This window comes from Prionailurus bengalensis, chromosome C2 (assembly GCF_016509475.1).
Source record: "Prionailurus bengalensis isolate Pbe53 chromosome C2, Fcat_Pben_1.1_paternal_pri, whole genome shotgun sequence".
Lineage (NCBI taxonomy): Eukaryota > Metazoa > Chordata > Mammalia > Carnivora > Felidae > Prionailurus > Prionailurus bengalensis.
The window spans coordinates 122,660,865-122,677,020 of NC_057350.1; the positions used below are offsets into that span (position 1 = coordinate 122,660,865).

Here is a 16,156-nt window from a genome sequence, read left to right on the forward strand (position 1 = left end):
TAAAATTTCTGTAGTGAGTTCACAGACCACTCAGTCTGTTTCCCCCTCTCTGTATTTCTTTCTTTTTTTGTTCCGGCTCTGGTCCTTGCCCCCGGCTTTCGCGTTCTCTCACTCTCGTCTTTTACATAGCTTCGTATCCAGCTTTTCCTGGCCTTTCTTCCCCTTTCTGTCTGGTGAGTGTCCTCCATGGGCAGCCATGTGTGGCTGGTTGGCTTCTCCCCTACAACCTTGCCCACCTCCTAAAAATGGAACCAGACCTGCCAGATTCTGGGCAGACTCCCATCTGACCAAGCACAGTTAACTTCAGGGGCAAGTCAGTGAAGTGCTGGTAAATACTTAAAAACCCATTCTCCAGAAAAAGCAAACCCTGAGTTGTAGGATTTGCTGATTTTTGTGTTGCAGGTATATCCACCACGGCCTAATTCAAGCTACGAAGGTGAGGGCACCCTGAAAATGGAGTCGGTAGGAGGTGTGCACGATCCACTCCAGCACAGCACGGGGCCAAGTGCAGGTATGTCCTCATGACACAAGATTTCAGTTGTCTACCTTCTCCCAAGCAGGGAAGGACTGGGCACACGCTCCCTCTGCAATTTCTTCCAAAGGAAACTTTTCACACACATTCTCCCCAAGTTAGTCTTCTGCATGGGCGTATAACCGAAAGTAAACTTTGAGTTCGAACTGCATTTTGCTCTTGGTCTTCTCCACTGTTCCTTGTTACTTGGGTGAAGTAATGCTGGCTTACAGTCACCTTTACTGGCAAGATGGTCACCGTGCGTGGAAGGTGACAAGCGACTGGCTCCTTCGCTGTGTCTCTAGTGTTACACACAAGAAATTTCTCGACTTAATGTAATATCTGAGACTAATTAGCTGAGCTTCCTAGAGAGAAAGCTCTCTCTAGAGCAGGAGAGAAAGGGGGGTGGTGGTGGGAGAGGGTGAGCCAACAGAGTATATAATTTAAATTCCCAGAGAATCCAGACTTCATTTAACGGTTTCTACCTTCATCTTAAACACCTCTTCCAAAATCAAGCGGATGGATGTATTTCACTTCCTTTCTGCGACCCTATACATGATGGGGTAGGGCACAGTGAGTGACAAAATGACCCGAGTGGACTGTGAGAGGGTGAGGCAAGATGACTGGACAGCCCACACACTGCATGTCAGACCTAAGCGACACGATGGGTTAAACACTGAATGATCCGTCACTAGATCAAACACCGAACTATGAAATGTTGCCAACGGAGACATATAAAGTAATAAAAACAGTGAAAATTCCACATGTCTGGGCGAAGTTCTGCCCTGCAGTGTCTGCTGTTCTGTTTTATGGGCCTAGCCCGGAACACAACCAAGCAAAGGCGAGGGCCGGAGGGCACAGCGCTCCCCAGGAAGCAGGGCGCGAACAAGGGCATCCGAATGTTTGTTTGGTTGAGCTGCTATTTCGCCATTGTCTGCCTTATTACCAGTTATAACATGTGCCCGAGCTGCCTTCGCCCCTTCATTCCACTGGCATTTGTTAAAAAAACATTCACTGAGATCCAGTCTGGATGTGTCTTTTTGCCTGCCTGTAACTTTCCACTTTAAGGGAGCTGTAACAAGGAGTTTACAAGTCCTAATTTCACAGGTTTTTAAGAACAAGGATTTTAAAGCATACACCTGGGATAAATTCTTGTAAGGAGAAAAGGAAGAGGGTAAACTGAATTCTGGTTCTTAAATCCCTTTGGGCATTACGCTTCTTGGTCCTTGACATCAACTAAAGAGAAACAGGAAGAATTATTGATCCATATTGGCTAACAGAGATGTCTAGCCAAAGGGAGAAATATTCAGGATCGGCATGGTCTGTCTTGGGTTCGATTCCTTTCTCCTACCACATGGCCCAATACATGGTAAACCCTGAATTAATATTTGTGGAATGAATGAATGTACATGATTATTTTCGAGGAGACAAAGAAATAAAGAAGTGTAGTTTCAAAAGGATCTTTCTAGGGGTGCCTGGGTGGCTCAGTCAGGCTTCCGACTTCGGCTCAGGTCATGATCTCACAGTTTGTGAGTTCGAGCAGGTCGGGCTCTGTGCTGGCAGTTCAGAGCCTGGAACCTGCTTCAGATTCTGTATCTCCTTCTCTCTCTGTCCCTCCCTTACTCGCACTGTGTGTGTCTCTCTCTCTCTCAAAAATAAATAAACATTAAAAAAAAAAAAAAGGATCTTTCTTCTAAGTGTCTACACCCAAGCCATTAACCCACAGGACCAGAGGTAGGGTGAGTGGAAGGAACACAAGGCCCAAGGTGCGTGACTCAGGCATTCACTCTCAGTTTTGTGCACGTTTCCACGCTGTGCTTGTGTGCACTGGAGACTGAGAAATCCTTAAATATCATGCCCTGGGTGCCTTGCTCACCTCACTCTAGTCCCAGCAGTGCTACTCCATCTAGGGCCTACAAAATACTTCTTAGAAATTATTTCTTCCTTGGGTTTAGTCCACTAAGTCTGCTCGGAGCCCCCCCTCCCCCAGGTGACATTTCAGGGAAAAGGGACAGGGGCAGTTCCAACCTGGGAAACCAGTGACCTCACAGCCAAGAATAGTCAGGTAGACCTGGGTTTACTCAGCACCTAACTGTGTATTTGGAGAAGCCCATTAACCTCTGGAGCTTTCTTTTCTTCATCAATAAAATTCAGAAAATACTTCACAGGATGATAGCGAGCATGGGGAGTCATACACAAAAAGTGCCAAGTACAGTGCCCAGCACATAGTAGGTGCTCAGTAAATGGAAGCTTTGGTTGCATTTTTATTATTGGCAGCAGGGGTGGTGAGGCTGGCAATGCTGCCCAGCCGACTCCTTGAGTAGGAGACAGCACACATGTGGACCCGAAAGAAGAAATTTGCAGGAGCTGTACTGGAAGATAGAATTGACAGATTCAGGCAACCCAGGTGGAGCTCTGCCTGTGCCAGGTGCTGTGCTAGTTTTCCCGCGTTTTCTCTAATCTTGACCACAGGGTATTCTTCATTGATTATCTATACTCACGCATAACAGATAACTTTTTAGTGTAAGTATGTCCAATACAGCATTTGGGACATAATTATACCAGAAAAAAATCAATTTGTTGTTTTCTGCCATTTAAATCTAACTGGACATCCTGCATTTGAACTGGCAAACCTTCAAGGGGAGTTGTTAGTACAGGGACTTTAAAATGGAGCCTGCCTCGGGGTGTGTCTCTGGAATGTTTGTTTGCATCGATGGCCTCAGGGGCTCAGCACACTTTGCCCTAGCAGGTGAACTGATGAAGCTCTCCTTGGTTCTTCTGGCTCCCGGCTTTCTCCCTTCTGCTTCTCTTTCCCCAGCAGCTTCTCCCGCGGCATGCAGGAAGCATGGGCATGGCAGGAATGTATGAGACAACTGGCAGTGCAGATGGGAGAGGCAGGGTGAGGAGACTTGGTTTAAAAATATGTAATAGTCAGCTGGCCCCAGGCACCTCAACCAAACTGTTGGGAAAATGCTAGCTGCTTTCTGGGCTTGCCACCACATCCCCTAGCCCTCTGTTCGGGGGCTCTTCTTTCTGCTGTGTGTTTCATAAGAGAACAAAAAGAGAAAGGGGTCTTGCTCAGAACTTTGGTTAACGGAAGCAGAATGTCAAAAATAGGCTTTAGGGTGCTTTAGGTTCTTTGATGGTATTGTGACATTCCGGGTCGTGTCAATGGATAATCTTAAGGGAAAAAAAAAGGTAAAATTGGGACTGTCATAGCGAAATAAAAATGAACACATGTTAAACATTTTTATTTAACTCATTCATGAGAAAACTGGGGTTACAACCAGTTGAAAAAAGTAATAAAAACCATAAACCTATATGCAGCAAAGGAATGTTGAAAAGAATGAGCAAATTAACATAAAACTGGTTTAGGGGGTACTGATACTGGACTGAGTTGTATCTCTCAAAATTTGTATGTTAAAGTCCTAACCCCCAGGTACCTGGGACTGTGGCTGTATTTGGAGGTAGGGTCTTTAAAGAGATGATTAAATTAAAGAAGGTCACTGGGATGGGCCCTAATCCAATATGACTGGTGTCCTTATAGGAAGAAATTAAGACACAGAGATACACAGAAGGAAGATCATGGCAGACAGGAGAAGGTAGTCATCTAGAAGTCAAGGAGAGAGGCTTAAAGGAAATCAACCCCACTCACACCGTCATCTTGGACTTGGAGCCTCCAGAACTTTGAGATAATAAGTTTCTGTTGTTTAAACCGCCTAGTCTGCAATCCTTTGGTATCATAGCCCTGACTGACTAATGCAGTGGGGGAGGGTCATTTGCGTGTCTATACGCATTTGCATTCCCATTAATTATCTACAGTTTATAGAATTGTAAAATAGCTCCTTCAGAATCAGATAACCTAGTCAGTTTAATAACAAGATAATTTTTGACTAGGAACAGTAAATTACTACTTGTGGGTCAAATGTAGTATTACCACCTGTTTTTTGTAAATAAAACTTTACTGGCACCCAGCCATACTCAGTCCTTCACACATCAGCTATGGCTGTTTTCCCATTACAAAGGCAGAGGTAAGTAGTTGCCTTCTGCAAAGTCTAAGAAATAAGAAAGATTTTTTCTGGTCTTTTACAGAAAAAGTTTGCATATGCTCCTCTAGGCAATGCATTCGTTTTCCACTGAAGCACAAATACTCCCCTACAATTGGAGTGCCCTTCAAGGTCATCCAGTCCAGGGGTTCCCAGCATTTGAGATCTCACAGGTCAGTAAAATTTCATAAAAATTTTGAGGGAGGGTCAGAGGTCTCCAGTCTTACTTTTGTCAAATATCAACTGCTTCCTAAGAAGATATTTTGAAGTGAATCCTGCATGAGAAACTTTGTTGCCTTGTACTTGCTTTTCTTTCTCTGGGGTTTGGTAAAACTTTCACCACAGACCACCACAGCTCATACTCTGGATTGCGGAACAAATAATCAGGCCCCAGCCTTAGGCACCAAATGCTGGCTCTGTCCAGGGATATTCTGCTGGTTTAGACTGGACATCCTAGCCTTACTCCCAGGACCCAGGCTAATACCCTTTGGCCAGAAAGGGGTTCTCAGGGACTGATTATTGCCAGAGCCAGCCTGGACATGCCCCACATACCCAGGTCTAACTGTGATGGGCCCTGCCTTGCTTTAAATAATATACGGTTTCCTGATTTTTAAAATAAATACATGTTCAGTGCAGAAAACTTGAGAAAAAGCAGAAAGAACAAAATTCACCTCTACCCAGAGAGATATAAAAGTTTACTGACACACAGAGGGAACAAAAATACTTTCTGATCTGAAAATCCTAAAGGGAGAAAACCAAGCATCTCTCCCCAAACCAAAATGGAGCCTGGCACATGGCAGGTAGCAATATTTATTTATTTATTTATTTATTTTTATTAAAAAAAAATTTTTTTTTCAACGTTTTATTTATTTTTGGGACAGAGAGAGACAGAGCATGAACGGGGGAGGGGCAGAGAGAGAGGGAGACACAGAATCAGAAACAGGCTCCAGGCTCTGAGCCATCAGCCCAGAGCCCGATGCGGGGCTCGAACTCATGGACCGCGAGATCGTGACCTGGCTGAAGTCGGACGCTTAACCGACTGCGCCACCCAGGCGCCCCAATATTTATTGAAAGAATAACTAAACCTACATGACTGCAATTCTTTTTCCTAGACAATCCAGGAAAACTCAGTCTTTGAAAAATGTTTTGATAATCAAAATGGCTAATGGCTAATCTGATAAGTCTTCCAGGCAACCTCCTCCCCCTCAAAAATTCTTGTATCTGATTTTTTCCTTATATCATTAAAAAAAATTGTAAGACTTAAAAGTGCCCGGAACAAACTGTTTAAGAATCAAGGATTATGTATTTTCACTAGTTTTCGTGCCCAGACAATTTATATAAATTAAGTCTTATTATTAAACTGCCCTAATGATATACACAATATAATAAACTTTAAAAATCGATCTGATAGACTCAGGATTTCAAGACCTGCAATTCCTAAGAAGCCCAATTTGTTGAATTTTCAATCCATGCTTTGTCACCTAAATGAAACATCTTAAATTTGATATTCTAAATAAACACTTGGGAACATTTTTTAATTCTTTGTGGCTTGAAGTCTTAAACTCAATAATTCATCACTGTTTTCTATGAAAACCTCATCCATACCTTCTGCTTTGAGGGCAGCTCTACGCCCCTTTAAGCAGTTTATCCATCTACTTTAGACCCATCTCCTCCTGTAGGAAACAAACATTCCAAATAATCCCTGACAAACTGGAAGAATAAAAATGACTTCTCTCTGGTCCTTCTTTGCATATTTCACTCATATGTGTTTGTTTCCCCTGATACTTCATTATGTTTATGAAACTTTTATATAAAAATGTAAGCTCATTTTAACTTTTGGAAAATAAGCAAGCATCATCCCCTTTCAAAAATCACTTTCTTCCTTTGATGAGACATCAGGTTTCGTCTTCCTTAAGTCTATACCTGAATCCCACCCATGACCTGCACAGATCACTTTGCAACTCTGACGTGGCCCAGGTGGGTCCTGCACCTGGCATGTGGTAAGGATGGGGCCTGGGATGGACTCCAATGTCTCCACTCATTCTAAGTAGGTTTTTCTTTCATTGTGCATAAAAACTTTCCTTTTAAACCGTTCCCCATGACCCAGCTCTCTTCCTTCTCTCACCTCCTTTGGAACTTTTAATCAAGGTAGCCAGGTTTAGTTCTTCGTTCTCTGATCTAGGGTCATTTGACCAGCTGCTACTTACTGACTACAGTCTTCAATTTATTATGCCCCTACTATATGCAGTCATGTGCTATGTGCTACATATACATTATTTCCAGTCTGTGTAACAACGCTGGAAAGCGGTGTGACCTGAGATAAGCTACAGAACATTGATGAGCTTCAGTTTCTCATTTAAAATGTGAATAGTAACACTGACAGGAATATGTGTTCTACACCACACCATATAGCCTCTCTTAGACAGTTGTCTTAATTCTCTGTGGTATCCCCCAAATGCCCAGGATAGGGCTCAGTGTGAACTAGAGCTCAACACATATTTACTTGGTGATTGTTTGAAAACAGCTATCTTATTCAGTTACTTTCCTGACTTAGTTCTAAGTTTATCAAAAGAAGCAGACATTCACATTGAGGAACCAATGCAATATGACATGACTTTTCAATGTCTAATTATAAGGCTAAACCCTAAGACCTCTAGTCTTGGAATGCTCTGGTGAATTGGATTTCTGTTAGTTGTGAATTTGTCTTTTGTTAAAATAGACTTATTCGGAATCTTATCAAATTGTAATCTACTTTCTTGCCTTAGGAAAAAGAATTTGCTGGACACACCTGTATCTGCTTTGATGACTCAGGACTCTGCGGTGTCTCCAGGGCAGGATTTGGAGCATCAAGATCTTGCTGAGGATAGAGAACGAGCAGAAGGGTGAGTGGCAGATGCACTAACCCAGGACTCAAGTCCAAGCCGATTTCTTACTACTCGTTTGGATATGCCTAATGTTGTCTTGCAGTCGAGCATGACTGTTAGCTGGATTCCAGTCAACCAAATATTTTTTGGCCAGTGTTTCTGCAACTCTTGGCTCCCTTACTCAAGGGACAAAATTTTTAAATTGATTTCAGCCAGGTCTCTCACCACCGGGACAAGTGAGATTTTCTTATGCACACATATATCTTTTTTGTTCCTTTTTAAAAATTTCATTTTATTTTTACTCTTTTTGTATTTTATTCTTTTTGTACTCTGTTTGGCTCTAAACCCAACATGAGGCTTGAACTCACAACCCTGAGATCAGGAGTCACATGCTCTATCAAGTGGGGCAGCCAGGCGCCCCTCTTTTTTTTTCTTTAAGTATAATCACCTCAGGTTTATGCTTGGGTCCAAAATATTTTTTTGCACCCTTAGAATTTTCACTTTGGCTGTGCTTTTGAGAAGTGCTAATTCTACAATACAGTGCTGGCTGGGCAGCCACTTGAACCGAGAGCTACAATTTGTTCAAATCAGTTTCCGAGTCGGTATTTCTTCAGGTCTTGAAATAGCCAAGAGATCTACTTCTGGAGGTACGTGTGAAGAACGAAAGTGTACAAGGACAAGAGAATATACAAGATGAATACAGATTATCTTTGGTCTCATCTATATTGCAACTGCCAAAATTACATGTTTTCTGGGTATTTGAAAAGTTGCTGTCAAATGTGTAATTGAAGCTTTGAGCAACCAAAACAAGAGTCCATATATAACAGCATTTAAGCCTACGTGGCCATGGTTCTCAAACTTGCCTCACATCAGAAGCACTTGGGGAGCTTTTGAAAATTTAGATGCCCAGGCTGCACCCCAGATCAAATAAAATCTAGGGCTGAGAGTCAGACATTAGTATTTTTAAAAGATCCCTAGGTGATTCCAAAGTTTAGCAAAGTTTGGGAACCTATGGGATGTGAAAAACTACACATAAGCAATTTGTAGCATGTTCCCTAAAGGACTCGACTTACGGAATACTTTAAATTCACAGGTCTCATGTATGTTTACATTTAAAATACTTCAACACTACAATGGCAAAATATTTCAAAAATATGAATAAGAGACTTTCAGTAAGTTAAAATTTTTTCTGTAATTTAAAATATTGCCCAAACACTACAATCCACTCTTTTTCAGGGGGGAGAAAATCAGGAACATTTATTTCCAGCTTCCAAATCTTTTTTATAAGTACAGAAGCAGAAAAAATACTGAAAGAAGAAGAGAAGAAGGGATATAAACAAAGAAAAACTAAAATGATTATTTACTAAGAATTGCAAATGCTCATTTACTGAGTACACCACAAAGTTCCTATCTCTATTCCTAGGACTTTGTGTCATTTTCAGGGACATGATGCTGGAGGGCTCATGCTTTTAGTTTATCAAAATAAACCTGACTGTTCCTTTTCCCAGCCCTTGGTGAAAACTGAAACTTTACTTGACTCATCTTTATGAAAAAAAGAGAAAGAAGAAAGAGATGGAGGGAGAGAGAGGAGGGAAGGAAGGGTGGGAGGGAGGGAGGGAGGAAGGAAGGCAAAAGAAAAATGTGTCCTAGTGGTGAGCTCACCTGTCCTTTGAACTGTTCTATGGTTGAAATGTCCCTCCTGATTGATCAGTCCTCATTCAACAGATTTTCATGTGTTAGGAACATTCAAGGATTATGTCAGCTGAAATTCCTGCTGCCCATCTGGTAGAGAGAACAACTTATAATAACAAACACACACCAGACTTGGATGAATTACCATCCCCACAACCTGCAAGCCTGTTGGGGTCATTCAATTCTTCAAACAGTCCCGTTTCTATAATTTCTTCCTGCCATGCTATGGGGACAGCACCTGTTGCAAATCTTTGGAAGAACGTCTTATCTTTATCATCAAATTCAATTCCCCGAACCTCAGAGAAATCTTCAATTTCAGCGATGTCTTTGGCATAAACCACGGAAGGGTCTGGCACAAATGGGGGCTCAACTAGGCCAGCTTCCAGGCGAGCAAAATTGATGGTTTTGAAGAAAGGGTGTTGCCTGGGATCATCAGACTTCTCTCTGTAAAGAAAGGAGATGGTCAGACTGAGTCACACTAACAAACCAAAACAGGAAATATTCTAACAATACAAAATGTGCAGCATTCTTTTCCTGTAATACATTTCATTTTAATTGCAAAGACAATATAACGACATAAAGAATAATTAAAAAAAATAATGACTTCAAAAATCACCTTACACAGACAGTAGCATTTTCATTGTTTGCGGATAAACCTTCACATGTAGATCTAATTTTTAGAGTCAAGCAGTTGACATGACTTTTATCCTTAGTGTTTTGTGGAAATACAAGCAAAATTCAGTGAGGCCAGAATCTGCTTGCCTGCAACTTTATAGTCATTGCATTTTGCTCTGCCCTTCAGGGTCAGACAGAACAAGGGAAGCATGTCTCTTCCCACCACATTCTAAAAGACAGCACCCATATCTCCCCACTCTTCATATGACATGGTGTCTAGGAGCTCCACCTACCTCCCCCCACTGCCACGGTATTTTTAAAGACTTAAAAAAATGCATTAGGGGGCGCCTGGGTGGCTCAGTTGGTTGAGTGTCTGACTTCGGCTCAGGTCATGATCTCACAGCTTGTGAGTTCGAGACCCATGTTGGGCTCTGTGCTGACAGCTCGGAACATGGAGCCTGCTTCAGATTCTGTGTCTCCCTCTCTCTGTCCCTAACTCACTCACATTCTGTCTCTGTCAAAAATAAATAAACATAAAAAAAATTTTTTTTAATGCATTAGTAATTATTAGTGTTAATGAGCATACCTTCAGTGCCCAAGACTATGGTTATTTGTTATCAAACCCTTGTCTAGAAATTATTCCAGCATTTACCTTAGAATAAGGGAGAAAAATATACGTTCCCAATTGTGTAAACTCTTATATTAGTTATCTATTGCTGTGTAACAAGCTACCCTAACATTTAGTGACTTAAAACAACAAACATTTATTATCTCACAATATTTGTGGGTCAAGAATCTATAAATGGTTTCACTAGGTGCCTCTTTCATGAGGTTACAGTAAAGCTGTTCAGGGCTGTGGTCTCATCTGAAGGTTTGAGTGGAGTTGAGGGAGAAAATCTGCTTCTAAGCTCACTCACGTGGTTATTGGTGAGCCTCCATTCCTCACCATGTGAGCCACTGCACAAGGCTACTTTATAACTTTGCACCTGGATTTCCCCAGGGTAAATGATCAAAGAGGAAGGGGGGAGGGAGGGAGGAAGGGAGGGGGGGGGAAGGGAAGGAGAGGAGGAGGAGAGAGAGAGAGAGAGAAAGGGAAAGCAAGCCCAAGATTAAAAAAGCACAGTCTTTTAATACCTTATCTTGGAAATGACATCTCATTATTTCTGCTATATTTTTAGAAGCAAACCAATAAGTCCAGCCCATGCTTAAGGGTACACAGGACTGTGGATAATAGAAGGGGGATCTTTGGGAACCATACGAGGGGCAGCCTACCACACATTTCTTTTGGTCCCCCTTAAGTCTAAATTTTAAAGAAATAAAAAGAGGGCTGTATTGTGGCATCAGATTCAAATGATTTTTTCCTTTTTTTTTTTTTTTTGTTTATTTATTTATTTGAGACAGAGACAGCATGAATGAGGGAGGGGCAGAGAAAGAGGGAAAAAGGGAGAATCCCAAGCAGGCTCTGCACTGCCAGTGCAGAGCCCAACACAGGGTTTGAACTCAGAAGCCATGAGATCATGACCTAAGCCAAAACCAAGAGTCAGATGCTTAACCAGCTGAGCCACCCAGGCACCCCTTCCTTTTTCTTTTATGTGAACAGATATACTGCTCTAAGAAATATCTTCTCTTACGGGAAAGTCGATTTCTGTCATAAATCAACCTTATTAAAAATTAATCACGTTCATAGTTTTCCCTTTACTTTTATTCCAGTTATCAAAGAGCTTTCAGGAAAAGGACTGAGGACTTCTCCCATATACCCCCTTCACAGACTCCCTACAATGTCAGATAATTACTGCAGCAGACTCTATCCAATAGGTTCTAAACACAATAATGACATTACTAATAACGGCAGGGAGAATAACTAGCATCTATCCAGAGCCTACTCTCAACTAACACAAAGTGAAGCACTGTTATCACAGTCAACCATCACAACAATGCCTGTCTGTCTTTTAACTGCATTTTTAACCTCTTTTACCCTCTTCAGTTGCTTCTGCATTCATAAATAGCTGTGCCTCTGAAAAAGCCAAAAGACATAGGTGAGTTTTTCAAAGGAAAATTGTAATCGAATATTATTGTGAAAAAGAGAAATTCAGTTGGAGGCGTCTGATGTCTAGCCATTCTCTGGGTTGTTTTCTGTGGTTCAGGCCTAGCACCGTCCAGAAAGGTGGGTGCAGGGCTCCTTGGACTTGTCTCATTATGCACCAGGTGAAAAACAGGTATGGAGAACTGCATCAGGAGATACTGCAGGTGTCTCTCTTTTTCTCAAAGCCACCAAGTCTCCCTCAACTGAAAGGAAGGAAAATGTGGGCTTGCCATCTCCTAGAACTCACTGACCGGTGTCTGTCTGTGTGGCTTCCATCCTGTAGAGTCACAGTCTTGAGGGAGGGTTACTGAGATCATTTGAAGCTTCGAAGACGGATTTTTCTCTGAAGTTAGGTTTACGAGGTATAATTCACATAGCAACATTCACCATTTTAAGGTATCAGATTTTGGTGTGGGGAGGGTATCACGTAGATTTTAGATGTGGCAGAACAAGGATAGAGCTAGAATTCCATCCAAGTAGATCAGGAATGAACCCCAAGTCTCGGAGTCTCAACGAAAACGAGAGTTGGAATGGGACCAGGTGCCCTGAGGAAGGAGCTCACACCACCTTGATGACCATCAGCAGGCATGAACACACTGTCCCACAGGTCAAGAGTCCTCCTCAAACTCACTCAGAGCAGTTTTAACTTGGATAAACAGAGTGCCCAGGGGCTCAGTAACCTTGAGAAACTTGTCAAGCCGGTCTTGACATCAGGATGAACAGTTCTCAAGTAATATCTCAAGCAACAGGCCCAAATGGCCTTGGCTTGTCCGGCAGGGATGGCTGACTGCAGCCCTTTTGCAACTAGTGACAAAGGACAAAAGCAACAATAGCCCCCGAAAGGTTTTATGTCCTCCGTCACCCCAACTAGATGCCCCTGGGGGGCAGGGTCCATGCTTTATGCCCTTTTCCACTAAATGTCTGTGGTGCTGATGCTGACAATAAAGACCAGGCTTTGTAACCCCTATTCCTTTCACTCGGTGTCTGGGACACTGCAAAGCTGATCACTTTACTTTTTGCACTGGTGTCTCTTATGTCAGTTCTGTAATTAGAAATAGCATGAATATTATTTTACTCTTGAATCTTTCCCTGGCAGCTTCGTGCAGAGATCTTTTTTGCCCACCATTATGCAGTGCACTTTGGACAAATAGGAGAGGCTACTGATTGAGGTGGCATCTTTTGTAACAGCCAAACGGGCCACGGGAGGAAAGGAGATTCTCCTGCTTGTTGGGGTAGATTTCATTTCACAGCATTTACAGGTGCTCTTGTGTTCCTGAACCCCACATCGAGATTACAATGGATTTTCTTGTAACAGTCAATGAAGCAAAGATACCACCTGACCATACACTGTGGGGTTTGGTCTGCCAAGAACAGTATGTATGGGTATGAAATTATGTGTTGGAGAAGCACTTAAGTCAGAGGCTTGCACGGTTATTTGATCTTGTTCTGCTGCACTAACTGATCAGAATAAAACCTGCAAAATGTTTAAATGGGCTTTAGCTTTTATTTTATTGGAAAACACGATAAATCCTCTCAAGAGCCCTTGAGAGATGCTCAGAAAAGCTTTCAACTTTTCTGCAAAATTAATTCACAGACCTATGAAGACAAAGGGAAGATCCTTTCAGTGGCATCTAAAGAAGGAAAGGGTTTTTTAAATTTATTTCAAATGTTCGTGAATGCAACAGGGAGGGGCCACGTGACCCGTCTTCTGTGTGACATGCTGTGTAGGCATTTGCTCGGCCCTGAAGGACATCACTAAATCAATCAAGCATTATCTCATTTGAATTTTTAAAAAAATACAGAGTTGAAATGAAAATGTTGGAAGGTTTTGTCTTTCACTGAACAGCTGGTTTTTATATGCCTTTTCTCTAATGTTGTAAACAGTTTTATTCAAAACAGTCACAACAACAGATGCTTTATTAAAAGGTTTTGCTTGATGGAGCAGCTTCAGGCAATGAGCCAGGGCTTTAAGGTGGCATTTTCCTGAAGAAGTTTGTCAACATTTCATTTTATATACCCACAGCGTGTTTATAGATTTTCAATCAATCCTGGCAAGCGGTGGTGTTCCCTTCAGGGAAGTCATCTAGAGAGACTGTTTGCTTTCCTTGCTGCCTCGGCCGCTGTTAGTGTGCCCGCTCATCCTCCCTGTGCTTGAGAACCCGCGTGTAGACATGGTCAGTGGTCACCATTTCTGTGTCTCCTCTCCTTCCTGGGCACATGGAAGACAACACTAGACAGACCCTTTGACCTTGGGCAGGGCCAAGACTCATTCTGGGCAAACGGAAGTGTGTGTGAAGTGCTGTGCAAGTGGGTCACTTCCTGACTGAGGCGGTACAAAGTTCCCCAGGTTCTCCGTGCTCTCTCCTCTTGCTACGTCAACTGGAAGCCATGAGTTCCAATGGAGCTGTCAGATGGAAGTAGCCTGGATCTCTGAGTCACTGCTCAGTAGGGAGACACCTGGAATGCTGCTGGACCCATAAGGGACTTTGTGTGAATGAGAAAAATTCCATTAGTTTTAAGCTGCAGAGACTTTGGGATTTGCTTGTTATCATGACGTGGCCTATTCTGACCACGGTAATACAACATTGGAATCTACACAGGAAAATCAGCTCCATGTTTTACTTCACATAAATGCAGGATTTCCACCAAATTTCAAAATACGTGTTTGTTAGTGTGGTGTCTGTCATGCTTTGGAAGTTATTACAAATGGATTTTGTTTTGCTATTTAAAAAAATCAGGTCGGGGCACCTGGGTGGCTCAGTCAGTTAAGTGTCCAACTCTTGATTTTGGCTCAGGTCCAGGCTTGTGGGTTCAGGCCCTGCATTGGGCTCTCTGCTGTCAGCTTGAAGCCCACTTTGGATCCTTGGTCCCCCTGTCTCTCTCTGCACCTTCCCCACCAGCATGCATGTGTGCTCTCTCTCTCTCTCTCTCTCTCTCTCTCTCTCTCTCTCTCAAAAGTAAATAAACATTGAAAAAAAATTTTTAATTAAAAAAATTACGTGGCAGAATATTCGGGGTGCCTGGGTGGCTCAGTTAAGTGTCCTACTCTTGATCTCTTGATTTTGGCTCAGGTCATGATCTTCAGGTCATGAGATCAAGCTCTGCCTCAGGCTCCATGCTCAGTGGGGAGCCCTCTTGGATTCTTTCTCACCCTCTCTCTCTGCCCCTCTGCTCAAGCACTCGTGTGCTGTCTCGCAAAATAAATAAATATTAAAAATATATAGTAAATATAAATAATGTTTTTAATATATATTTATATACATTATATATTTCATATATGTTATATTATATTCTATGTTCTATTATATATTATATATTTCATATATAATATATATATGAAAACAAGATATATATACATATCTTGGAGATTGTTCCATATCAAGTGCTTATAGTGTTTGAAAGTATCAGAAATACTTAACCATATGACATGCAAATAATAATAGGAAAATAATAATAAAACTTAACCTCAAGGCCTCAGCACTAATCCAAAGTACGTTCTAAATCCCCATGGACAATGCTGACACTGCTAATCACCTCTGTTATATGGTAGTTTACCTGCTTCCCAAACGTTGTTCTGGTTTCTTAGCCAAGAAGAGTCTGCAAATATCTTTTGCTTCCTCCGTGAAGTTATCATGTTGGAATCTGACCTCTTCTTGCAGGGTTCTTTGCTTTAAATCCTCTTTACTGACTTTTTCCTTGTAATCTTTGAATGGTGTTCGTCCAGCAACCATTTCATAAATACTGCATCCCATTGCAAACCAGTCCACAGGATAGGAATAACTCACTTTTTCCACTAGGATTTCAGGAGCCATATAACCATTGGTTCCAGCCTGTAATACCCCAAACAAGAAACAAAACAAAAATACTAATGTGAGTGTAACAAACACTGCTGATTGCCTATCCAATACCCATTCTCCTTTTCTTTCTTTGTTAAGGGAATCTTAACTTATTTGGGGTGGCAATATGTCTAACCTATTCTAGTCCCTGCTTTTCCAGCATCGTCTAGTGCAGTTGGGGCAGGCCATGTGATCCATTTTGGCAAATGAGACATAAAGAGGATTTAACTGCAGTGCATTATAAAAGGGACAAATGAGGCTGTCCTTGAAGTGGGACACTTCATCATTAAGTTGAAAAGTTCAATTAGATGTCTTTATGATTCCCCTAAGCTCGGCCTCTGTATTTTATTCACAGGTAATAGAAAATTAGATGCATGGTATTTTTTTTTTAAAGTTCACTTATTTATTTTGAGAGAGAGAGGAAGAGAGGATACGGGCATGCACATGTGAGTGGGGAGGGGCAGAGAGAGGCAGAGGGAGAGAGAGAACCCCCAGCAAGCTCTACACTG

At 42.0% G+C, this 16,156-nt stretch overlaps 1 protein-coding gene across 1 annotated transcript in view; it reads right to left on the reverse strand.

Annotated features, from left to right (window-relative positions):
* Positions 1–7,791: 7,791 nt before the first annotated feature.
* The window catches only part of GRK7 (G protein-coupled receptor kinase 7), a 29,490-nt gene continuing 21,125 nt past the window's right edge, over positions 7,792–16,156 (reverse strand). The window contains exons 3-4 of the mRNA XM_043595245.1: positions 15,367–15,641; positions 7,792–9,557 (exon numbers count right to left, since the gene is read on the reverse strand). Coding sequence (XP_043451180.1) covers positions 9,221–9,557; positions 15,367–15,641 — 612 coding nt within the window. The 3' untranslated portion in view covers positions 7,792–9,220. The remainder of the gene's footprint in view (positions 9,558–15,366; positions 15,642–16,156) is intronic.